The 25,978-nt window shown below is 42.4% G+C and overlaps 1 protein-coding gene across 5 annotated transcripts in view; it reads right to left on the bottom strand.

Annotated features, from left to right (window-relative positions):
* ASH1L (ASH1 like histone lysine methyltransferase) overlaps positions 1–25,978 on the bottom strand; it is a 66,974-nt gene that overhangs the window by 26,789 nt on the left and 14,207 nt on the right. For 4 of the 5 annotated variants that reach the window (XM_086768427.1, XM_086768428.1, XM_086768429.1 and 1 more), the window contains exons 3-6: positions 17,838–22,581; positions 10,447–10,548; positions 6,461–7,202; positions 5,207–5,386 (exon numbers count right to left, since the gene is read on the bottom strand). In XM_086768427.1, coding sequence (XP_086624553.1) covers positions 5,207–5,386; positions 6,461–7,202; positions 10,447–10,548; positions 17,838–22,581 — 5,768 coding nt within the window. The remainder of the gene's footprint in view (positions 1–5,206; positions 5,387–6,460; positions 7,203–10,446; positions 10,549–17,837; positions 22,582–25,978) is intronic. The other variant, XM_086768431.1, reaches the window with a different exon arrangement.

Raw genomic sequence — 25,978 nt, forward strand, 5'->3', positions numbered from 1 at the left:
AAACAAACTGCAAAGAGGAAACCAGTGGGGAAAGGAAATGTAGAAGGCAATTATCTAAAACACAAAATATAATCTGAATTTCTTCAAGCACTAGAGACACAACCAACTTAGACCTAGTCACAAAGAGCACCGGGAAAGCATTTTCCTTCCAAACGTAGCGATGAAGTACTGTTAGAGACATGTAAAGAATTGTTATGTCAAATCAGTAAGCTGAACACAGGCCATCAAATACTTTAGGGACTTCAGAGGGAAAGGCTGAGATTTCAAAATAAAGCATAAATTATTCATGAAAAAAGGGAATATACCAAAATAATAAAGTATAAACAATACATACAGTTTTATAAACACAAATACCATGCAAAAAAAAAAAAGAAAGAAGCCTCATGAACTAAAAAAGGCCTCTCTACACTATCAAGAAAAGGTCTGTATTAATAGGCCCACATATTCCCACCAGGAAGATAACGAGCTATTTTAGGTTGGGGTTTCTGGACAGGCAATGAGGGTTCTGGTTTTGTGTTTAGCTACTATCTTTATGAGAAGATCCCTGCCTTTCACTCTGCTGAGGCATGCTGATAGCCTCACAGCAGCTTAAATTCGGTGTCCGGGCCCTGAGTACCACCAATATGCCCTCCTCTCGACCAACCTCTCAGGGGGCTTCCACCCACACCCTCTGCCCATGGCCCCTGCAGATCCATTTATGCTCAGCCCTGAACATTCAGTCCCTGCCTGGACTGCCTTGCATGTGCACCCATCTCCAGCTCGGCCACAGGAGTTGTGAATCTGGTGGCTGGGCCATGCTCTCGCTTCTTGGCTTGACCCTGCACCTGCCTGGCAACGCCAGACTGTGTCTGACCCCGGTTACCATCACTAGATCTGACCCTGACCTGCAGATTTACTTCCTCACTTAATCTTGGCCTGCCTTGCCACCACAGTCTGGCAATCTGGATTCTTGGCTGACACTGGGTATCATTGCCCAATCTGTCCGACTCATCTCACTTGGGGCTGTGGGACTGACAACAGGTTTCTTTTGCTATCGCTTGGATCCCATTGTTTGTGTCATTTTTAAACTAAGCTGGAATACTTACTGGCTAGATACACCTCACTACAGATGTCACAGGAATTCCCAGGACTAACCCGACTGTCCTCACAGTCCGCTAGGATCAGCCAACTGTCCTGCTATCAAGGATGAGCGCTCATTGTCATACCACGCTCTTTAAGATGTTTCCCTCAATAAACAGATACAATGATCACTGCAGTTGAAAAGCAAAAGATATCTCCAGAAGGCCAGGATCACTCCCTCCCCTTTTCAAGCAAGCCTGTTAGAACAGGGTGAGACTTCACCAAAAATCACAGAGAAATGACACCTTCTAATGTTTCAGGTTAGTATACCTTCAAAAGTAAGCTGGAGGAGTACATTTCTGATTGCTTGACAGACTAAAACATAAACCTGGCTAGGTATGAAATGCTTCCCCTCTCTATAATTCACCGCCCAAAGTTGCTTGGTTCAGTTTCTGTGGGGACAAATTTAAGACATCCATTTTGTAAATGATCCACTTACCAACAATAGACTAACCTGGCCTCTCTTTGCAAGGTCCCAATAACAGAGAAATGGCTAACCGATTTTTTTTTCGCTGAAGAGGAGAACATTTTGTCCCATTCTGCAAAGGCTGAATGTCAGGCTAAGTCTCAGAATATCAGTCTACAGTCTCAGTCACATTAAGAATGAAACAAAGACCAGAACCAGCCTTCACTCCCGTTTCTCTACACTTCCATCCTTCCTTTCCTTCCAATTATGGTGTTCCATTTCTGTTGCCCCTCTCCAGCTTCTAGTGTCTTCTCCCTACACTCTTACCATGTTGGCTGGGATTAGTTCTCTGTGGAATGCACAGTTTGAGGTGTGGAGCCCAATTTTCTCTCTGAGACCACAGTTTGGCAAACATTTTAAGTCAGTATAAGCTGGTTTTGGTGCTCCCCACCTTCTGCTGGCTAACTGTTGGTATGACTGCAAGGTTAACTGGACCAAGAAACTACTGCGGAAGGCTGGATCTCCTTTGAATCACTATCCCAGCCTGGTTCAGTTGCCCTGCTCATTACGACAGGACAAAGGAAAGGGCAGCACAGGGATAGGAATAAGCCACAAAGGTGAGGAGAATGTAAAACTGATTCTTTTAGTGCAACATTAACTTATGCCAACTTAAAGCATTTGCTGAACTCCAATCTTAGACCGTCATTTTAATTCAGCTGGCTGATCTTTCAACAGGTTTGATTTTAAAATGTTCAGTTACTTACTCTGAGTCACCCTGCAGCTCCACAAACTCTAACATCAGCAAAATGGAGGCACTGCAGAAGCCACGAGCCTATCACATGGAAACACCATGTCCCAGAAGAGCAACAGGCCTGCACTAAACTCACTAAACTACACCGTCCGTGCAATTGTGGTCCTTGACCAGCTATGGATACCTACCGACGGGAGACGCGCAATTCAGCGTTCACCACAGCAAATTCTATAGATTACTCTTTTGCAATGAGGACTCATATTGTTATTACTGATAAAATAATATATTATATAAAATATTGTATTTCCCTAAACAATATACATTTTCATTAGTTAATAATTTACTAATTATTATTAAATTTCTTTGATGAACTAGACTTTGCACTCCTGTAGGAAAGACACTGCTGGGTAAATAGATAATGACTCCTGTACAAAAATCTTCCTTTTTCTCAAAGCTGCAGTCTTGTGCAACCACACACTGAACTTCTCTTCAGCAAAAGATCTGTGTAATTCTTCCAGTGGGAGCTGAGGATTCCGGAAAACTCGTGTGGAGGTTAACATCAGGTCAGCTAATGCAGTCTACAAAATTACACTCAGAAACTGAGGTAGAACTGAGACTGACTCCAGAAACCACTCCTTTTATTCTTAGTTCACTTGCAAGGAATCAAAGTCTGAGCTTTCTTCACTGTGTTTTAATCAAGTTTCTAGATCAAGGTGAGTTGGAGTGAAATCCTCTTGAGGCAAATTATACAATTCAAGTGGCTGCAGAGAAATAATGCAGACTCTTCTCTTTTAACAGTAGACTAAAACTGGCAATGACATGACAAACATTTCCTGTGCTGTTGTTCAGCAGTTGGAAGTGACTGATGCTGCGAGAGGCTGTAAATTGTAACAGCAAACCTCAGAAACACTTTAACAGCTTCCTATGTTCTAATGACATTTAGGAAGCATTTAAGAAACATCCAATAGAGCAGGAAAATATTTCTAAGGCAGTGTCTGCAATTGAGCACTGCAAACAGAAATGCAGGAAAATGATGAGTACAATACCCATTAACAGAGAATGTAGAGACTTTTATGAGTTAGTGATAACTCTTAACTGTACTATCACTAGAGGGTGCCGTACGATTACAGAGTTGCATTTTTGTTCTCAACTAAGATCACGTTTTCATACTCATACAGCAGGAAGTTAGCTAAATAACTTCTGCCCTCCTCTTGCACCGACATATCTCTGACTGTGCAATAAAATTGGAACAGCAAGTTAAACCAGCAGAAAATTTAATTACAAAAAAAGTGACTATTGTTCTGCTGATTTAGTTTGCTGAACCAGACAAGTAAAGAACAAACCCAGTGCCAGCATGAAGAAATGGTGGGATCAGCCCTTCAAGCTGCACCTTGCTGTAAGACAAGTCTCCTAAATTGAGATGGCCACAGTTCTGCCCTTGCCCAGCTCTGCATTTCCACACTTTGTTTCAGTATCAGTGTTCAAACAACCATGCAGAGAGGTAGTTCAGATTGTGCAGGCAGCATTTGCTTCCTTGGTAGGATAAAGTTTCCTCAGTGTTCTTAAGCAGCTCGTCACAAACATCAGTATGAGTGTGAGGGAAGAACTCAGCCTGTGGAGCAACAGGCAAAGGGGAAGACCAAACCAGGCCTCTAAACTTCCAGGGAGCCGCAACACAAAACAGGATGGGAGGAGGAGGGCTGTAAGTAGAGGGAGGGTTGTCGTGGCCTCCTCCACGGTGGTGAACTCCACTCTGTCAGCATCCACAATACCCACAAACCTTGACTTTCACTTTCTGTATTCATAGAATTTTTCAAATGACATGTTTGCTTACTGTCTATGAAATGAAGGTCCAACCTCAGCTGACTAGGTCTGACAACATAAGTAACATCTTACAATAAAGAAAGAGAGAAGACTCTCTCAGGTCCTCTCCTAAGGCAACAGACCTAACTTTTATGACAGAATATTTGAAAATTGCGTGACTGTATACCAGTGATGGAACATCCAAATGCTGAAAATTTTAGCATATCTGCTTTTCAACTATTAGAAACAGAAGCAGTTTCACTTTGATCAGACCTATATCTTTGTTTCTTCCTTAGTCTTGATCCTTTCATTGATGCCTTCATTCTGCCACGGAAAGAGAAGACACCAAGAGCAGCTGATAAACTAGCAGTCTCCCAGTGGTCTCTGTAACATTTTTAAGTGGCCTACAACATAATGAGAAGGTGCCTAGTTTTCTCTTTTTTTTTTTTTTAAAATCTGTCAGGTTATATTATGAGAGAAGTGCAAATTCTTGACTTCAACATATTTGTCCAAATTCCTGTAGAAAACTTACACAACTATAAATAGAAGTGGGCTGGGTATCAGAAACAGGAGGTGTCCACTTTCTAATGCACATGAGGTTTTGAGACAATCGGAGGGAAAAAAAAAAATCCTGGATTTTTACTCTAAACAACTCACAGAAAATGAAGGAGATGAATGTCACTTAACTGTGGTATGAACAGGGTGCGTATCTGAAAGTCTGTCACAGAAAAGACGACCAGTCGTGATCAGTCAGTCAATAAAACCAGAAAACTAATGGCCCCTTTTATGTAGACACTGTACTCAGTACCTGAACACCTCAAGCTCTCCCAGCACTTTCACTGCCATGATCATTAAGATTGTTGACTGAAGCTCTCTTACCTTCTTCAAGGTTGATACTCAGAAACACTTTCAGATTGGTGGAGGCTGCTTTCTGACTGGGGTTACATTTTAAATCTTCACAGGGTCAGATTCTGATAATTATCATGCATGTAATTTTTCACAGGTTTGAATTAAGTTGATGGTTTTATTTCAGCTACTCATTAGTAGCAGTTCTTTATGGGTCTAGTTGAAAGGAGACAGTTTCCACTGGAATATCAGAAAGCAGCTTCCCACTGGTTATTACTTACTCTATTGTTTTGTACACATCAGAGTAGAGTCCTGCCTTCTGGTACTTCTTCTTTGGAGGTCGAGGTGCTTTTTTCTCACGCTGAGCTAGAGAAGGCAAAGGCTGTTCAGTGTTTTCAGATTCAGGCGGTTTCCCAAGGGCATCATGTGGACTGGGAGGTTCAGCTACTGTTTCAGAAAAACTGGAAGAAAAGGTAAAGATTAAAGACTATCTTGTCATATTTCATCATTCCTCTGTATGATCAGTCATAGTAAGCAGAAAAAAAAGGGCCATGTTTCTGAATTACTAGATGTCTCAGGTATTTAAGAAAATGCAATTCCGTGATCATGATCAAGTGGTGGTTAATCATAATCACAAGAAATGTATGATCTTTTTATAGTAATGTTGTTATTAATTACTACAAAAAGAATTTTGTTTGTACTGCTAATGTTTATCCCTTGGAGTCTCAGCTGAGTAATTTAGAGGGTAGCTTATGCTATCTTTTTTTGTACTCTAAAAATAGTGCGTGGTAAACCTTTTCTTAGCTTTCAGGAGAGCCATACATGTGCCTTGAACATGTGGTTCCAGCAACATTCTGTTAATCTAAATGCCTGTATTACAGTACTCATTTCTGAAACACAAATGGATGTTATTTTTTAGAACTATTCTGAAAACACATGAAGGAAGACTACTGGAAGAGTTTGATCTGTTTGTACTGACAACTTTGGAGATAAGTATGTGAAGAAATAGATTCCTAGTGTGGTCCTTTACGAGCCACTGATTGCACTCTTAGACAGTTGCGCACCTTAACTCCTCCTTGCAGCTTTGGTTTTACTCAACTGACCTGACATTCTGTGTTGCTTGCAAGTATTTGTTTGTAACGCATGAGTCACACTCATGTAGCATGAGCTCTTACAGTTCCTTATTCCACACATGATGAAGGAACAATCTTTGCAATGGTATCTCATCAATAAACCTGTTACTAACTCAACAAAAGTATTCTTCACAAAGGCAATCAACTAGCTTCACTTGAGACACAAGCACAAACCCAACAGTGTTAGATTACCTGAGATTCCATTGCATTTTGGGGTGTGTTCAGTAACTTAGGAAGACCCTAAGCATACTTAAAAATGACATGTTGGTTCCCTCTAAAATGAACTCCTTAACAAAAACAAATGCAACAAGCTGAGCTCATTAGAGCAGGATTCTTCTGTGAACTGAAATGCTATAAATTAACAGTGACTATATGGAGGGTACTAAATTGTAGGGGAATTACCTCTTATTGCTCTCCTGTTCATCTTCGGGTAAAGACTTTTGTCGCTTCCTGGCCTGTTCCTCTGCAAGCCACCTCTTTCTCTTCCAGCCTTTTTGGTGATCCGTGTTCAAGTTCACACTTTGCACTACAGCTTCAATCACATCTGTGATAGTATCAGGTCCAAGGTGTAAGGGACTGCTGCTTTCTTCTCTTTTATCTAACTCCTGACTGACCAGTCGAGCTGCCTGGAAAGCTTGCATTGACACGACAGCCTGCATCGGGTATTTCCGGGGCCTACCTGGCCTGCGCTTCACAAAATTATTCCCTGTCCGTGACTGTCTTTGCAGCTTTTTGGCTTTCAGAATTTTATTGACGTGGTCAAGATTTTTTTTTGTTGCCAAGATCTTGTTATAATTGCACATTTTCCTAGCTTGTCGCTGCATGGCTTCAACCACACTTCTCTTGAGATGATGTGGGGAATAGCTGTTTGGTAGTCTGTCTGACAGAAGTGAGATACTATCGCTGCAAGAGCTGCTGGGAACTGCTGGAGCTATGAGGCTCTCCTGTTTCCCCAGACCTCTCTCCCTGCTGTGGTTTCGAGCAGGACTAGCTGATGGTGGAATAGACGCATTTGCAATGACTGCTTCTAAGGTTTTGTCCAACGTAGCCTGGCCTTCATGTTGTGCCATGCGCTGCAGTAAGCTATCCACTGAATCATCAACAGCAGTTGCCAGCCTTGCTCCCCGAGTAGGTACTCCAATCACTGAAACACAAACACACATACATGTACTGAAACAGACTTGAGATACAATCAAACAAGGCTAGAATTAAAATACAATACTTGGATAGACTGACAGCCTTTTATATCCTGTACTTGCCCAGAATGTTCCACAACAAACCACCAATATCTGTAACACAAGTTCTAACGGGAAAGGGATCTAGCGATGCAAGTCAGTGGGAAGTCTACATTTTATATCATCAGTTTTAGCACACAACTATTTTCTCTTTATTCACATGCAGTCCCTCACTTCTAACAGCATTCTCTATGTACATACAGTCCAGAATCCTTTTCAAGTTTTTTTTTTCTACTCAACACTAAAAACAAGAAACAGAGTGTGCACAGAAAAACAAAATACTAATTAAAAAAATGAGCGACATCTGAAATGTTTTTAAACTAATTTTTCTTGTTTGTAGTCGGGAAGTACTGAAACAAATTTTTCCATTGCTCTTGCAGTTTCTTTCTCAAAAAGACAAACATAATGATGACAGAACTGATTGCAATAAAGAACAAGTCTGGATAAAGGTAAATCAAAATATCTGGACAAAAGAGAAAGGCTAATTCACACAGGAAGTAAAGTTAGATCTCGCTTTTTAAAATAAAACGTTATATGCTTTAGAGTTGCAGACTGGTATTTGAAAAAGAATTTCCAGGTCAACCATACAGATTATGCTGTATTAAAAAGGGATTTGTTCCAAACTAAGAGCTTCCCAAAGCTTCCCTGCTGGTACTTAGTGATAACACTTAATCAGAAGAAACCCTGTTTTTTTTCTGGAATAAAACGGAGGCTGTCTTCTTATAAATATTTCACAACTGCATGTTAGCCTTTACAAAATGTTACTGCAAGAGCAGCCAATTATTTAGATTAGACCTACTTAAATCAGCGGGTCCTAGGCTGTAGAATGAAGAGCAGTACTAGTGTAAAGGTAATTGTCAAAGTGAAGACAACAAAATGTTTTTATAAAATGGCTTCTGTCATTTTATAAAGGGATAAAATCCTGGAAGATTATGCACCAGTGGACAAAGACAAAACACAAATACTTTAAAATAAATATTTTTGAGTCCTAGTGCTCACTAGTCCAAATGTGGTATTCTGGAGAAATGTATTTCTCATTAAGATTCCAGTGTAAGGAATTTGCAATTGCAAATGAAAATACACTTCAGAGAGTGCATAATTTAAAGGAAGACAAATCAGCATAAAAGTTCTAAAAATCCTCCTGTGAACAAAGTTTCTCCTGCAGGGTGAAAAAGGAACAGAGGAACACACTTGCCAGGTCATGGCTGTAAGCCTAACTGTAATCACTTGGAAAACCTAGCAACCTGAACAAGTTTTAAGAACTGGAAGGATTTACACTTTCAGTTTTCAATTTTAGATGAAATAATAAAGATAAATTACCCTTTGTTTTCTTACGGTCTTTAAACACACACCGGGCTGGAGCTGAGGGCTCCTCACAGAACCATCATCTGTTCAGCACAGTGAGCTCTGTAAACAGCTGCACCATCCAACGATTACCAAACTATACAACACAACACATTTGGACACAAGGTCTAATGGATGTCCCTGAACTAGTGTTTCTGTCTGGAATCTGATCCAAAAGGATGGGACAACTGAAGGCTATGATCCCCAAAACAGCTGCAGCCCTGGTCTGGCACACTTAGCCTAGGTAACGAAGCAGCTCTCTGACAAATGCACTGAAATCCCATGTGCATTCCAGATCTACAGAAAATATAACAAAGACTGGTCTTTGCAGCTGCATCATCAGTTCAATGACTTTGAAGTTGAGAAATTTGTGATTCATTTCATTCTTATGCTCTCCTGCACAAAATACACCTGAACTCTTAACACCTTCCTATACACAGACTTACACCAATGACAGCTGCCCCTTTAAAATGAGTAAGTAAAAGAAAGTTAGAAGACAGAGAGGAAAAAGAGAGAACACTTCTTCACTGGAGATGACTTCCTTTAGCATATGCTGAATAAAGCACCTGCTGCAAATATCTGTTTAAAGGGAGGAGGAAACAGCAGTTTTGGCACATTTTTCCTATATGGAAATCATAACTAGTTCTGTAGGTACCAATCCTAAGGATGTTTACTACAAATTTGCAATCAACTTCAGTGCCTAAGAATGTCTGAATTCTGTTAACAGAAGTTCTTTCTACAACTGGGCTTCTTACAAAATCGATCAACGTTATAGATTTTTTTATGTTCAATCATAGGTGAGCTTACACCACATTCTCCTCAGAGGGACTGCAAACAAGGTCTGTCTTTACTACGTGGCTGTCAACTTGCTGGTAATATAGAGGAAATTAACATTTTCAGATCTTTCCTCTGACAATTTGGTCAATGGATTCCAAAGTTTTGTAGGTGTGAAAATGTGACAGACAGCAACATGCACACATTCACACACACTGTAACTGCCCAAGTCTGACCTCCTTACAAAAGAAAGCTCAAAACACATCAGAAGTACCTTTCCCCTCCTCATGAAGTAAAAAGGACGGACTTTCTCAAGCAGCAACCTGCACAGTATATCACCCTACGGCTCAGAAAGCCAGCTCCCTCAATAACCTGTTGGCATACGTTTGCTCAACTTCATGATGCTTTTGTGCATCTGAGACTTGGTCCTCATTTGAGAGAATGCCACCAGAGTTCCCACGGCTTTCAGTACTTCCATCTCTCTCCTAATATAATTTTCGACCTGCCTAGGGTCATTCACAACTTCACTGTTAGTGACAACTGGGATGATCTGCTTGTCATCCTCCTCACCTTAGCAGGGTTCTCACATGTTATTAAGAAAACGTAACAGCACACCCCGTCTTGATCCTAACAGTTATCTACCTTAGGGCAGCAAATTGCCTTCAGAACAGCACAGAAGTCAAGCTCTTCTCCATGGAGGAATGAATCTATTCATCCAATTCATTGATTAACTGTAGTGTCACAGGTCTTGCTGGTATTAAAGCACTGAACTTCATGAAGACAAATTTAACCTGGTGAGGTACCAAATTCCATTCTGCCATAGCTATGCTGCTGCTTCAGTAAATCCCAGCTCAAGTTTCCCTATTCTACAACCCAATCTGCAGCACTTGAATTCTAAAATGTAAATGGATAAACTCAGTATCTCCATAAACATACTGTTAAAGTTCTCACAGCAATGCTGTCTCAGCTGTCTGTAGCAGTATAGGTCGTAGTATAGCAGTGGTCCCAAAACCAAGGACACCAAATATTACTTGCCTGTAGAAGATGTGCTCTCAGATGTTGATCTCTTTCTGGAAGGACTGCAATTTGTGCTCTCTGACTGCCTCTGGGAAGGTTTGTCCTGTGTTGGCAAAGTGCCTGAAAAGCAGATTAGGGAAGAGAAAAGCACAAAAAAAAAAAAATTTCAGTCTAGCAGTGCCCATACCACACACTGTAGATGCTAAATATTCAAACTAAGATTACTCTGTTTTAGCTTTAGGAACGTTTGCTTGCTATAATGCATGTAGGTGGAGAAGGGTGGAAACGGACCATCAAGAACAAACTTATCACACGCTAATCGCATAGGTAGAACAGTAAACAAGCCATGAGAAAGTCACTTAATACCACCAGAGTATTAGCTTTTATGAAAAAAAAAGAAAACAAACCACCCATATTCCTACTTTCAAATGAACCCCTGGCTCCATTCCTTGATTTTCACAGAAGAGTTGAGTTTGGAAAGGACCTCTACAGATTACCTAGATGAAACACTGCTCAAATCAGGGTCAACTAGAGCAGATTGCTCAGGGCCACCATGTTCAGTTGCATTTTCAACATCACCAACAATGGAAACACCACAACCCAGAGTTCAATCACCCTTACAATTTTTCTTATGTACTAACAGAATTTCCTGTACTTCAATGTGTGCCCATTGTCTCCTGTCCTGTCACTGGGCACCACTGAGAACAGTGTGGCAGCTACTTCTTGACTACCTCCCATCAGGCACACGTATGCATTGGTAAGATCTCCCTTGCACATTCTCTTCCCCAGGCTGGACAAGCCCAGCCTCTCTCTGTATGACAGATGCTCCAATCTCTTAGTCATCTTTGTGGCTTTTCACTGGACTCACTGCAGCATGTTGTCTGTTGTCGTGGTTTTGTTTAGTGAGGGGGGGCTGCAGTGGCAGCTTCTGTAGGAAACTGCTAGAAGTTGCTCCCCTTTGTTCAGTGGACTCGGCCGGGCCTAGGGCGGACCCGCCGCTGGCCAAGGCCGAGCCAATTGGTAGCAGAATGTCCTGTGATAACGCCTCTGCGATAATGTATTTAAGTAGGGGAAAACGGGAAAAAAAAAAGAAGAGAAGATGTGAAGAAGCTGAGTCGGGGCAGAGGCACAGAGGGGGAGGTGCAGGCCTCATGGGCCTTGCAGGCCTCACCCTCTGGCCTCCCGCCGGGCAGCCGACTGGGCCCGACTCGGCCCGGCCTGGCTGCAAGAAGTGGAGAGGAGCAGTTGAAGTGAATGAGATGTAAAAAGGATCCTGAGAGGCGTCTGCCAGCCTGTTGTGAGGAACGGCTGCAGACACCAAGGTCAGTGAAGAAGAAGAGGGAGCAGTAATGCGGCTCCTGGCCAAGATTCCCCTGCAGCCTGTGGTGACGACCATGGTGGAGCAGGTTGTCCCCCTGCAGCCCATGGAGGTCCACGGAGGAGCAGAGATCCACTTGGAGCCCGTGAAGGACCCCGTACCGGGGGAGGTGGAGGCCTGAAGGAGGCTGTGCCCCGTGGAGGGCCCGCTGGGGCAGCTGTTCTAGAGAGACTGCACCCGTGGAAGAGATGACCCATGCCAGAGCAGTTCCACGAAGGACTGTGGCGTACGGGTGGGACCCAACAATGGAGCAGGGGAGGAATGTGAGGAGTTCTTCCCCCAACCATGAAGCAGTGGCGTGAAACAATGTGTGATGAACTGACCGCAACCCCCATTCCCTCTTCCCCTCTGTGCCGCTTGGGGGGGCGGGGGAGGAAAGGTGGTAGAGATAATGTTAAGCTTGGGAAGAGGGAGGGGTGGATGGAGGTTATCTTGTTCTCTGTCTCATTATCCTGCTGTTTGTAGTAATAAATGAATAGTTTTCCCCAAGTCGAGTCTGTTTTGCCCGTGACGGTGACTTCAAGGATTTCTTCCCGTCCTTATCTCAAACCTCGAGCCGTTTTTCCTTATATTATCTCCCCCTGTTCTCTTGGAGGGTGGGGGGAGTGAGAGAGAGACTGCGCAGTCTGGTCCTGATCGGGGCTAAACTACGACAAAAAATCATTAGATATTGGCTTATCACTGCAAGATGTTATCAGGCAGCAGTAATCATTATTATCATTACTTAAAAACAATTTTTAAAAAGCTATAGAAATCTTATGACTATTGAAAGGTTAAGGGACAAAACTGGTAATGGCATCTTTGCTGATAACATGAGGAAAGACCTATTTCTGTTTTCTTTTTTATATATACATATTTTCATACTGTAACTTGTTTTATTTCTGTAAAACTTAAACTTTTAGAGAATCTCAATTACTCTTGAAAGGAATAGTTGTGGGATTTATCAAAACTTCATAGAAAAACCTGCATGTTGTAATTATGAAAATGCTGAGATGTTAAACACTCAGACAGCAGCATAAAAACCCAGGTAAGCAAAAACGCACGCGGCAGCATGCAATGAGAATATGCACATCATGAAAATCGCTAGAAGATAAAATCTAGGATGCATACTTTAAAATAGACTTTCATTCTTTCCCTTCAAAATACCATTTTTGATAAATCAGCTTAGTGCTGCATGTTCAGTTCTGATCTCTTTCCTTTGTAATAGCTTCCAAAGAAACGAGAGAGAGTCACTGAAGTTATGCTCTAAATCAAGGCCACGAATTAGCACCCATGCAAAGGATCGTTAGCTTCAATGCATGACTAGAAATTCTAAGGGATAAGGCAATGGGAGAATCCTGGAATGCACCGATCTGGTTTACTAGAAATCTTCAGGAAAATCTCCTCTGAGATCCGGTTTTGCCTCAAACTTTGGATTTTTTTTTAATCACGGGTGCTATTTGCTCGTGGTGCAAAATTTAAGATCATCATAGAAGATATGTTTGATTGATGGAGGAAGTAAACAGCATAACTTTTCCAAATATTCTAACTTTTTGACAAGGCAGAGGAATAATTTTCTTTCTCATTAATTCTTCTCAACAAGGGCACAACCATAAGGCTGCTGGAGATTGTCCCAAGTTGCACATCCTATTTCTGGTGAAGATTTTCTGATTTTCCTGCACGGCATCCTGATGTAGAGATGCTGCTGCTTTTAAACAGAGCTTCTGCACTGTCTGTTCCTACAACGCACAGGTAAAAAGGAGGCTGCAGCGGAGCTGTGCAGGGAGACTACACCCCACTGCTTCATATTAGAAAAAGCAGTCAACTATTTTTTTAATTCTGTAAAGAATTGATTATTTGATGCACTGATTTCATAAAGTGTAGATTAATACAAACGCCCCGGGATCTCAGAGAAAAAAAAACCCCGAACTTACACAGCAGGAATGCTTGTTCTAAGCAGGAACGGGCTGTAAGTTATAATGGGGGGTGGGGGGAAGCGAGAGGAATTTGGAGGACTGCGTGGATGAGAAAGCTGTTTGTAACTGTGCCTGCTGACAGACGATGTTCGTACCCTGGAGGTTTTCTCTCCCCGACTCAGTACCTACTTCCCTTGTGGAACTGTGGCCCACACCACGGGCGGCGGGTAACGGCTGTGACATTTCTACCCAGAGCCCCCGAGGGGCCTTTGCGGCACCCGTACGAAGCCCCCCACGCCGCGCCGCGGCAGCCCGAGACCGGGCCCGGCAGAGCCCGCGCTCTCCCCGCAGCTGAGGCTGAGGCAGCGGCGCGGCCGGCAGGGGGCGCCGCTGCCCGCCGGCGTGGCGCGGGCTCCCGCGGGCCGGTACCGCCCGGTACCGCCCCGCCCGCAGCTCGGTTGGCGCCCGCGGGGCACCGAGCGGCGCTGCGGGAAAGGCGAGGGGACAGCGGACTGCCAAGGGTCAACTGAGAGCGAAGCTGAGCTTCACTCGGGACGCCTCCGGGCGGGTATGCGCAGATGCCACTATGGACACCAACACATCCCATGAACCGCGGGCTGGGGATGGAGGTATTACACGCTCATACTGAGAATCACAGAAGGGTTTGGGTGGGAAGGGACCATTACAGGCCACCCAGTCCAACCACCCTGCAAGAAGCAAGGACACCTTCAAGCAGATCAGGTTGCTCAGAGCCTCAGCCAGCCTGGCCTTGAACGTTTCCAGGGATGGGGCTTCCACCGCCTCTCTGGGCACCCTGGGCCGGTGTTCCAGTATGGATCATACACCACCCTCAGTGTAAAACACTTTTTCCTAATGTCTAATCTGAATCTACCTCCCTCTATTTTAGAACCATCACCCCTCGTCCTGTCACAACAGGCCCTGCTGGAGACTTTATGCTCGTCTTTCCTGCAGCCCCCTTTAGCTACTCGAAGGCTGCTCTAAGGTCTCCCCGGAGCCTCCTCTTCTCCAGGCTGAACAGCCCCAGCTCTCTCAGCCTGGCCTCACAGCAGAGCTGCTCCAGCCCTCTGATCATCTTTGTGGCCTCCTCTGGACCCGCTGCAACAGCTCCACGTCCTTCTGATGCTGGGGGCTCCAGAGCTGGACGCAGCGCTGTGGGGCAGGGTCTCACCAGAGCAGAGTAAAGGAGCAGAATCCCCTTCCTCAACCTGCTGGCCATGCTGCTTTTGATGCAGCCCAGCATGCGTTGGCCGCTCGTGTCGAGCTTCTCATCCACCAGCACACCCAAGTCCTTCTCCTCAGGGCTGCTTTCAATACTTCACAAAGCAGGATTTTCCTGTCGGAACACACAATCCCCTACACACAGAGAAAGGCACGTGCGGCCCCTGTCAGACTATGCCTGCATGCCTCAAACCTGTCCTTTTACTTTTAGATGGAATGAAGGCAGCAAAGACTTCACCTGCACCAATTCCCACCAAATGGCTGATTTTGTTCTTCTTTCCCTTTCCTCCCAGAAACTGTGAGCAGCACACCAAGACCAGTTTATGACAAGCTATGAATTGTTTGAAATAACTCGTGATTTAGAGCTTCAGAAGTTTACTGAAAACCACTGTCAACTTCAGATGAACAGGTAACAGTGTCCTACAAAAATCTTGCAGACAAAATGTTAGAGCCTTGTGACCTTCATCAGCATAACTGTGTGCACGCGCTGTCTGTTTTAAACAAGCCTACAGCATGTAAACTTCTAACTGAACTTCATCTTCTGTGAAATACTGACTTTCGCTAGCGCCCTGTTGGCCAAAACATGTGCGTTTCTAACACAACCCGGACACAGGAAATCTCTGAATACACCTAGCATCAGCTAATACCTTAGAAAGAATCTGTCAGTTAATTCAACCAGGCAAGACTTACCATCAAAAGTCTATGGAAAGGAAGCTTATTTTCCATATGGGATACTTTGAAATAAAATATCATTAATATCCCCTATGGATCATACAGAACAATTTTAGAAGGCTGACACTGGTCTCTGACTATTCGTTTTAACCGCTCTGATTCAGTGTTCCCTCCACCATGCACCTAAATTGCATCTGTTTTAATAAATAATCTTTGATGCACCACAAGTTTTTTCACCATCTGTGCTATTCTCCGAAGTGCACAAAAACACCTAAGTCTTTCATGGTAATAGTTTCAGAATCACAATTCAGCAATACAGTTAAAACACAACATTCAAAAAGCCAGCCTTTTTACTTTACTGGGGCTTTTTACAAGATGCAGTTTCAAGTTTTCTGATACAGTCCATGCACATGATGTGGGGCATTAGGAGCTCCTTGTGAATGAGATGAATATTGAGCTGAAAGCCAGTCTCACAATAAAAACAGCTGGTTTAGATTGCGAGAAATACACTTACTGAAAGTGATACATGGCATCTGAGGAAGCAGTCAAACCTACTGTGAGAGGGAGAGTGATTCAGAGCCTTCACGAGCAGGTTGCAGCTTAAAACATCTCAGCTTTTCCCCTGAATTAGCTTGTTCCTCACAAAAACCCAAGTCAGATCATTCACTGTAATGGAAATCCTCAGGAAATTCCCAGAACTGCAGGAGCTACCACAACGAATTCTTCACTCCTTGCACCCAAATTTAACCCTTTTTGTGACCTAGCACTTTTATTTTTTTTCCCATCGCTCCAGGAGAAGCAATCTCATGGCTTTATTGCTTTCTCCTGACTCTCCCTCACCACAAGTAGTTTTAGTAACACGAAATAATATTAAGTAATATGAACTTGTAAAAGAATCCAGCCACCTCCAACTGTCCTTAAAATAAAGAAGCAAAGCATAAACCCCCCAAATGTCAAAATAAAACAAAGAGAAAAAACCCTTCCTTACATACAAGGCACTGCAGTCAGAGCAGGGAGGTGGCAGGAGCCATCAGAACAGGAGTACCACAAGGAGGAAAATGAGAATAAGGAACGTGAGGAAGTATTATTCATCACTGGTAGCTCGTTGTTTGCTTGGCTCTTGGTCTGTGAAATATTAGTGACAAGTGTTTTTGGACAAATGATTTAAATTTCAAGGGAGAGTGTAGGCAAGTATTGGAGGGAGGGAAGGAGAAGCTATCAGGCTGCCTTTACACATCAGAAGTGTGTGCAAGCAAGAGCACAAGCCACGCTTTTGTCTTTTGCAAGTTATCTTTGGTACGTGGTCTCACTAACATGTCCACAGCAACAGAAGTGGATAAAATGTGAAAATTATTCCCATAAACATCTGTAATAATAAAGTACAGCATGAAGCGACACTTAAGCCAGTAGGGAAAGTGACATATAATACAGTTTCCTCAAGTCCTAAATTTCACATTAGATTTTTTTTTCTCCTTAATATCATGCAAATGAAGAAGTTCACAGTTTCAGAGTGGAGGTCTTTTCCTTAAGTAGGAACCCTCTGACAGTGTCACCGCAATTTTCTGTATATACAGTCTTAGCTAGTTCTGTTTCAGTTTTGCTTGAGGCTACGCTGAGCTTCCCAACTATGAATAAAGCAGTCACTACAAGGCTGGATCCTAGGCATTCCCAGCATCATTTAGCAACTGTTCTAAGGTACTGCTAGAGGCCTCAAGTCAGGGATCAAAAGCCATACTGTCGTTGAGATTATCAAAATAACTAAAATGGAATTATAAAAGAAAAAGGAAATATTTTCTTAAACAGAAATGTTATTCACAATAGCAGTACCAATAGCTAGTCTGAACTCAATCAACCAAACTTCAAAACAAACAGAAACATGGCTTTTGCAGTATCAAAAATAATAAGAAATTTTAATTTATTTCTCCAGAAAGTTAAAGTTGTAAGGAAAAAGAAAAGACCTTTTCATGACAAAGCATCGCTTAGCATAACTTAATATACTACTATAACAAAGCAAGACAAATCCAGCGGGAAGTGGTACTTACTACATCAGTCTGCACCAAATGCTGCACAGAACAGTGCTTTAACACTCAACCAAGAGTCATACTGAAACTTAACACAGAAAGTCCTACAAAGCCAAAGCTATATTTGCCCTCCTTTTCTAGTGCCTGTTTGGTAAAACATAAAATAGCAAGACTCATAAGTACGCACAATTAGAGCTCCCTTACCTGACAGCGGCTGTAGTGCCTTTTCAATAGAAGGCAAGGGTTCCTTTCTGAGAGGTCGATTTAGTGAGGTGTCTTGTGCACTGAAGAGTCCAGGGCTGTCAGTTAATTTTTTACGTCCATTGGTGCTGGTAGAGTTTGTGACTCTGCAGCTGCCTATTGCACTTGTGAAAAGATTTGTGTGTTCATCATTGCTGGCTGACTCAGAGCTTGGAGTAAATCCCCCCAGGGACAGACCTGGGGAATTTTCTGAACAGTCTATCTGTAGAGGTGTCTGCAATCCCAGTGCTAAGGAATTAGACTCCGAAGGCTCTCTCCTGACCCACTGTTCATCTCTGCTTAGCAAACCCTTTGAAGGTGACAGGTGTGGACAAGACATGTGACATCTGTGTTTCTCTTTATGTTTGTACCTCTCACCAACAGCCTCCTTCCCAAACCGGTAGCGCTTTAAGGACTCCAGAACTGTTCTGGAAGAGCTATTAGCTGTTATAGTGTCCATGGAAACCTGTGGCTGTTCAGAAGAACGATGTTCTCTGTGCTTGTGGCGATGTCTATGCTTATGTTCGAGCATCCAGCCATAAGCCATTTCAGGTGGAACACTGGGGTACGTGCTCATTGACAAGAGCGGAGTCCTACTAGTTGTGAGGAAAGCCTCCTGGCGTAAAAGTTTATGCTTCTTCTTGTGGTATTTGGTGGGATTGAGAAGCAAATGACCTGTATGCATGTAGGAAGGTGGTGGCAGGGGGGTAGTAAAAGAAGGAGAAGGTGGAGGAGGATAAAGAGTGGGAGGGTACCTTCCATAATAACCTAAGCCTATGGGAGCAGCTGCAAGGGGAGAAGGAGAATAAGGCATGCCGTAAGATGGATAGAACCCAGTACTGGAGAGAGGAAAGCTGAGGCTATGCATAAAAGGCATTTCTGCCATAGCCTCCCGCATTTTTGGAGGCCTGCCTCTCTTTTTCTTTAAATCAGGTTTTCTAATGTAGTGCAAAGGATCTAAAGGAAAAGTAGGATGGGTATAAAAACTATTGAAATTTATCCTAAAAATGGTGGGCAGTAAATCTCGGGGTATAAAATGGTGACTTCTGTGGGTTATTCTAATTTCACTTAATCGACTTATTAATTCTTCTAATTCGGCGAGGAAATCTGGGTCCTGCCTCCCTCGAAGTTGAGGATACTTCTTTTTCCTTTTTCGCTTCTGTCTCTTCATTTTGTCATAACTAAGGTAATCGTGACTGCGGCGCTTACATTTGTGTTTATGCTTTTCTTTTAGATTACTTAAAACAGTGGAAGTTTCAGGTGGAATAAGGGAAACATGATCAAACGAATGCCTTTTCTTCTTTTGCCCACAAAATTTCTCCGCTCGATCTGAAGTACTGTTGTTATCTGTTCCTATTCCACTGTCACTGGGAATTGTCTCATCGCTGTGAGACTCACTTATTGGGGAGGGAGTGGCTTCTTTCAGTGATGTCAGCTCACTCAAGTGAGAAGGAGAGTTTGGCAGCAACGTAGGTGGAGATAATCTCCTCCTTCCCTTAGCAGCTTTTTTCATTGCAAGTGTCTGAACAACGCTTCCTTGTCTGGAGTGTATGTGTAAGTACGGCACTGAGCTGGGCTCAATAAATCCTGCATCGCTGCTCACAGGGCTCTGTCCTCCACTCACTGCAGAAGACTGGGAGCAAACTGGAGATGGAAGAATCTCTGAATTATTAGCTGCTGAAGGCAGCAAATGGGGAAGTACTTGTCCTAGTGATGTACCAGGAGCTTGTTGAGCAGACTTCTCAAGAGCTGTCAAATTGGCAGAACTGCTAGTTAAAATACCATTCAGGACAGCTTTAGGTTTCCTTCCTCTCCTTTTTCCTATGTAAATTGTTCCTTTCTTGCTGACATTTATTTGCTGGCCTAATTTCGACCCAAAGGTGGCAGCAAGAGTTGACACTGTGTTGTGGAGTTTAGATTGCACTTTCCCTTTGTTATTTGGTTCCACCGTACTAGACAGAATCTGATTCAAAAGCTTCTTTCGCTTCAGAGTTTTCATTTTATTTATTTTTCGAATAATTGTTTTCATTAACTGTCCATTATTTCTCTTGCCAACTTTTCTGTCTGACTCTACTTCCAATTCAGTCATGCTACAAATATTAGGTTTTTGGACTTCTTCTGGCCCTCGGAGCTGGTCCTTTCTCTCAAAAAAATCTCCACTTCGATGCTGATCGCTTTCAGACTCTATCTTGCTTGAGTTATCCGTTCCAACAAAAGGTGCCACAGAAAGAATAGGTGGCTTCATTTTAATAGATGACCTGATCTGTCTTTTAGGTCTCCCTCTCTTTTTAGGAAAAGGTTGTCCTGATAAGCTCTGTTTTAAGGAGGGAATTTCTATTTCAGGCTGCAAAACTGGAGGTTCTTGCTCTTCTTTTGACTGCACTGAAAAGACTTTTGATGCTGGGATCTTCAGAGTTCTTTTGGGAGGACCTTCGAGCTCTGGCATCTCCTTGGATTTTGGTCTTCCTCTTTTGGGTTTATACATGTCAGGTAAGAAATCATCTGACATACATAAATTAGAGGGTTTTTTGTGAGTACTGTAGAACTTTTGAGTTTGTTTGTCAGTCTCAGCTAACAGTGCAAGAGACTGTCCATTAGCTTCATTCAGTTTTGGCAACTGATGTTTGACAAATTCATGCTCCACAAACGAAGAAGATCCAATGTTTTTCAAGAATTTGGCCTGCTCCAAATTACTGCTTGACAGTGTGCCATATGAAATGTTTTTAAAAAGCTCTGACCTTTCTAGTTCTAGACTCTTCGCAGGTCGACATGTGTTTCTTGACACTACTTTAGTCCATCGTGGTTTTCTTCCTTTTCTTTTCTTTAAAGGTTTTGATTGCTGAGTGGTGCTCAGATTTTTTGCTCCTTGGCAGGATTTATCTGATGTAGCTATCGCACCAATCTTTAGGAACTGCTTGCTACTAAACAAGCTTGTAAAACTAACTACTGAAGGAGTGACAGTAGCATGAATGCTTGTTTCAGCTGCCAAAATGGGCTTTTTCCCTGTAGAAGGACTAGTTCTTGAAGTTTCTACATAAGTAGCTTTCAAATCACTTAAATCTTTATCAGCACATCTAAAATCAGTGCTCAGAGTATGGTTCAATGTTCTGTTTATAACTGTACCGTCAGAAGAAAACTGAGTTTTGCCGATCTGATCTGAAATACCTTCCAAGAGATCTGCTGTGGAACTTAAATGCAATGGGTTAGATGCTAACTGTGAAGGTGTTGCTGAGACGCTCCTGTTTAAGGTGGTAACAGACACTGTGGGTGAAGGCGATGGGAGATTTCCCTCTCCTACTGCACTAAATGGGGACTTTGCTGTCGATAAATCTGAAGCACCTCCTGTTCTGAAATCTGGTGAAGTGCAATATACTGGAGGCTGTTTTTCATGCTTAGATGTTTCATAACTCCCTTTTTCACTGGTTGAGTAAGCATCCTGTGGAACGCAGATTCCTTCATTAAACATCTCTTTGCCTCCATCAGCAATTTCTTTCCGAACTGAGAATTTTTCCAAGAGACTTTCTTTATTCTGTCTCATAATATGCTTCTCAAATGCTTTGCTAGTAGTACTTTCCTTCAGTAAATCTCTAGCCTCATGGCTTTCAAGGTTACTAAGGTTTGAATGGCAAGGAAGCTTAAACGGCTCTGAGGCAGGCATAAGAGAGTCTGCTTTCAGAGTTCCAGAGTCCTTGCCAACCAAACCAACTGGACTGCCGATTCCTGTTGGCTTCTTTACAGAGTCTTTGCTAACCAATCCCACTGGACTGCTAATTCCTGGCATCTTCCTCCCAGAGTCCCTGTTAACTGGTCCCACCGGGCTGCCAATCCCTGGTGTCTTCCTTCCAGAGTCTTTGTTAGTCAGAAGTGTTGTATTGCCAGTCCCTGAGATCTTTCTCCCAGAATCCTTGTTAACCAATCCTGTAGGACTATTGATTCCCAACAACTTCTTTGCAGCATCCTTGTTAATCAATCCTGCTGAAGTGCCAATCCCTACTGGCTTCTTGACAACCTCCTTATTAGTCAATCCACCTGGAGTGCTGATACTCGGAAGTTTCTTCCCAACATCTCTGCTGATTAATCCAACTGCAGAGCTGCTCACTGGCTGTTTCTTTCCGGAGTCCTTGTTAACTAACCCAGTTGGAGTACTGATCCCTGGTGGCCTCTTTCCAGAGTCCTTGTTAACCAATCCAATTAATGGGCCAATCCCTTGTGGCTTCTTCCCAGAGTCCTTGTTAACCAATATGGCTGCACTACCGATCCCTAATGGCTTCTTCCCTGAGTCCTTATTAATCAATCCAACAGCAATACCAGATCCTGGCAATTTCTTTACCAAATCTTTATTAACTAACCCACTTGCAGTTATGGTTCCTGGTAGCTTCTTCCCAGAGTCTTTAACCAAACCAGACACAGTTCCATTTCCAGGCTTCTTCTGCTTTGTTTTGGAAGACTTTGAAGGAGGACAAGTTGCAATAAGTTGAGCCAATTTTTCTGTTACAGTTGTTGCTCCATTAATTTGTGTTCTATCCTTTAAGTCAGAATTATGGCTACTGGTAAGAGTCGGAGGAGATGACTTTATATAATCTGTCATTTCAGAGTGCAATGGGGAAACTTTCTTAGCTAAAGGATTTGTTTCTACTTGTGTACCTTCTTCCACACGTAATTCAACTGTTGCACCTTCTCCAGCCTTCTTGTATGACTTTGAAGGGTCCTAGAAGTTAATTAAAAAAAGAAAATCTTTAGGAACAGAGCACAAAGACTCTCTCTGAATAGAACAGTATCTTTTTATATTCTGATGATTAATACTTGCTTTTGATAACAGGGTAAATATATACACACACACTTCATGATCCTATTAATTTTAAGGCAAATATATTTCAGTGGACATGTTAAGACTTTTCTGATGTTAAGGAAACCCAAACTTGCTCCCAGTCCTTAAATGTAAACAATTTAATTTGTCTCCCAATCATAAACATTCTCAAAAAATACTGCTGATGTTTACTAAAAAAATCCATTACGAATAATGTCCTAGGCTAACTATTTATAGTGCGATCGCACTTGAAGACATCACATGCTACTGAGAAGCAGCTGAGCAATGCACTGCAAGGGCAGGCATTGTGTAAACCTGTTCATGCACAGCTCTACCAGTGTTTCTCAGTCTTGTCCTGTGACACCCTCAGCCACTGTAGTAACAGGTTCTCCTTGCAGCAGACTGCTGATAGTACTAAAATAAGTTAAATTATTCTGTTGTTTGTATGGGTGGGGACACACACACACAACACACATGGAGAAAATGAAACTTGCAAAGTTATTTTCAGTTCTGACATAACCGAATTTGAAATGTATTCTGTAAAGATTAAAACAAAATCGCAACACCCATTGACTCAATAAATCCTATTAGGAAAATCTCAATAAGTTAATCTTTTATTTTGGAAGGACATTCTTCTTTATATACAGTGCCCAACACATCTCCGAAATGCAGGGGACACATTCAGTTCAAGCAGGGCTAAGAATGGAAGACTCTGATCCCTTATGAGATAATTACATATATACACAATTTGAAAACCTTCTGAGATCTACTATTTCAAACATTAAATATAGACTGAAAGGCATCCATGTCACACCTATTCATCCCTCTGCAATAATGAATAAGACAACTGCATGGTACTTACAGTACTTGATTACAGTCAGCATTAGAATGGTTGGCCAATATTTAATTATGCTGACGAAAGACAGAGACTGGATTCCTTTGGAATCATTTGATAAACAGCAAACTTTGTGCTGATCATGAACGAAGTATTTCTTCAGTGAGCTACACCAGCATTACTTAAACGGAAGACTGCAAGCTGGATTCAGTCTGACAGTTTGCTAGAGATGGGAAGTAGCTGCTTCAGTAATGTGCTGCCTGAGCTGGCAGAGCCTCTGCAGTGCATCAACAGGCACTTGAAATCCTGAGCTGCTGCCTTTCTGCTGGGATGGAGCAAGAGCTGTTTCTTTCTGCCCACCTGCAGGCCTGGCATTTACTGGGAACTACTGAGTCAGCACAACACATGACACAACTCCAAACATGGAATCCAGTCACTTCAGCCAACTCTCTTGGACATACCTGGGGTACGTTGTGAGTGCTAGAGACCTTAATTAAATCATATCAAAGTAGTCCTTCTGATCAACATGAATGACTGCCTTCATAGAGTTACATCCTATTTTCTATGGTCTTAAATTTTGAAAAGAACTTTGGAACAAAATTTTAGAATCATAGAATCATTAGGGTTGGAAAGGGACCTTTAAAGCCCACCCAGTCCAACCCCCTGCAAGAAGCAGGGACATCCCCAACCAGATCAGGTTGCTCAGAGCCTCATCCAACCGGGCCTGGAATGTTTCCAGGGATGGGGCATCCACTGCCTCTCTGGGCAACCTGTTCCAGTGTGCCACCACCCTCACTGTAAAACATTTTTCCTTCTATCCAGCCTCAGTCTACCTCCCTCTATTTTAAAACCATTACCTCTTGTCATATTGCAACAAGCCTTGCTAAAGAGTTTCTCCCCATCCTTCTTATCAGCCCCCTTTAGGTACTGGAAGGAGTACTTCTCCTAACCTGTTTCCAAACAAAGAGCTTGGAAGTTTTATTAGATAATTCAATAAAATAAATAAGTAAGAAAACCCTTTCAAACACTGGCTTTGATCTAAATAAGATGCCAGGATTTTGAAAACATTACTTTAGCATCAAATAAAGATTCTTTGAAAGCTGACAGAATTCGCCCTGGAAAGTTTCATTCTCATCTAGGGCGAGTGAATTTTCCAAGCATACTGAAAATTATTTCAAAGAACATGAAAAACAAAACAAGAAACTTCTATTGAGATGACAGATAGGAAATAAAAAAGTTTGTAATTTTTTCAGCATTTTTAAAAACAAAAAATTTATATGGAAAATTATTTTTTTTTTGTAAAGCCACTTAATAATCAATATGATTAACAGAAACTGTTTATTTTGGGGGGAAATGGGCGTGGTGGTGTGTTTTTTTTCCCCAAGGAAAAAAATTATTCTGATAACAGTTAATAGAGACATGTTGCTCAAAATAGCTAACCTTCTTCAGAGAAGGTTGCACCAATCTGGCTGCTGCAGTAGCTGCAAAAACATTTTAAAAAAACCCCAAGAAGCATAAAGTCAGACTTCATTCTTGTAGCTCTGTATTATTAAAAAGTTCAAACTTTCTGTTGAAGTGAATGGGAGGTATTGCTCTCACTAAGGAGTACCATACAGGAAGAATAAGACTATTGTAAAGAGATGATAAAAAATTAAATTTGAGTAGTGCACAGCCATGAACTTCAGGAATAAGAAGGACATTTTCTGTATGGAAGGCAACAATGGAAGAAAAGAATTTAAATACACTGCTCATACACTGAGGAAACCAAGTAAATCTCTCAGCATCAGTACAACTTTACCAGCACCAGTCACAGCATAAGTGGTGATACACTCCAACTACCAGTATCTTTAAGAAAGTTATCTAAAAGCTAGTGAAAACAGATCACCTCCTATGTCTCAGACTAGCCTCGATAACTGCTTGTTTCCTCAGTGAACTGCTAGGTTCACTCTGAAACCTTTGATGTACCAGAAGCTAAATTTCACTGCTATGATCACTGCTCTACCAGCCCAAATGTGTTTCTAGAAAGTACACAAGATTTTATCAGAACAGTGATATGTCACTGATCAAAATTCTCCTTTTAGGGCAGGGTGACTACGAGAATCGGTTGGGATTGGATGTCTCCAAACCTGCTGCAGCAGTAGAAGAAAACCCACCAGTCGTATTGGTTACGCTGGAGTGTAAAAGAGACTGTGGTCTATGGAGAATAGTTTGGCACTTAGCCCAGCTTTTCTGTGGCAGCTGCAATCTTATTTAAATTATGCTGGAGCGTCACATTTCAGGAACTTCCCCCCAACTTAGCCACCCTCTTACTCACAAAACTTACAGCTGGGAGGCGGGAAGCAGACATGATACATCCTACTGCACTGGAGACAAAAAAGGTGCCACACTTTCCTGAAATAACTTATATTGCGCAATCAGTCCATTAGATGGGGAGGAGAGATCTGAAGTCCAAAACATGTTAGA

Source organism: Chlamydotis macqueenii, chromosome 28, assembly GCF_036417535.1.
Source record: "Chlamydotis macqueenii isolate bChlMac1 chromosome 28, bChlMac1.mat, whole genome shotgun sequence".
Taxonomy (NCBI): domain Eukaryota; kingdom Metazoa; phylum Chordata; class Aves; order Otidiformes; family Otididae; genus Chlamydotis; species Chlamydotis macqueenii.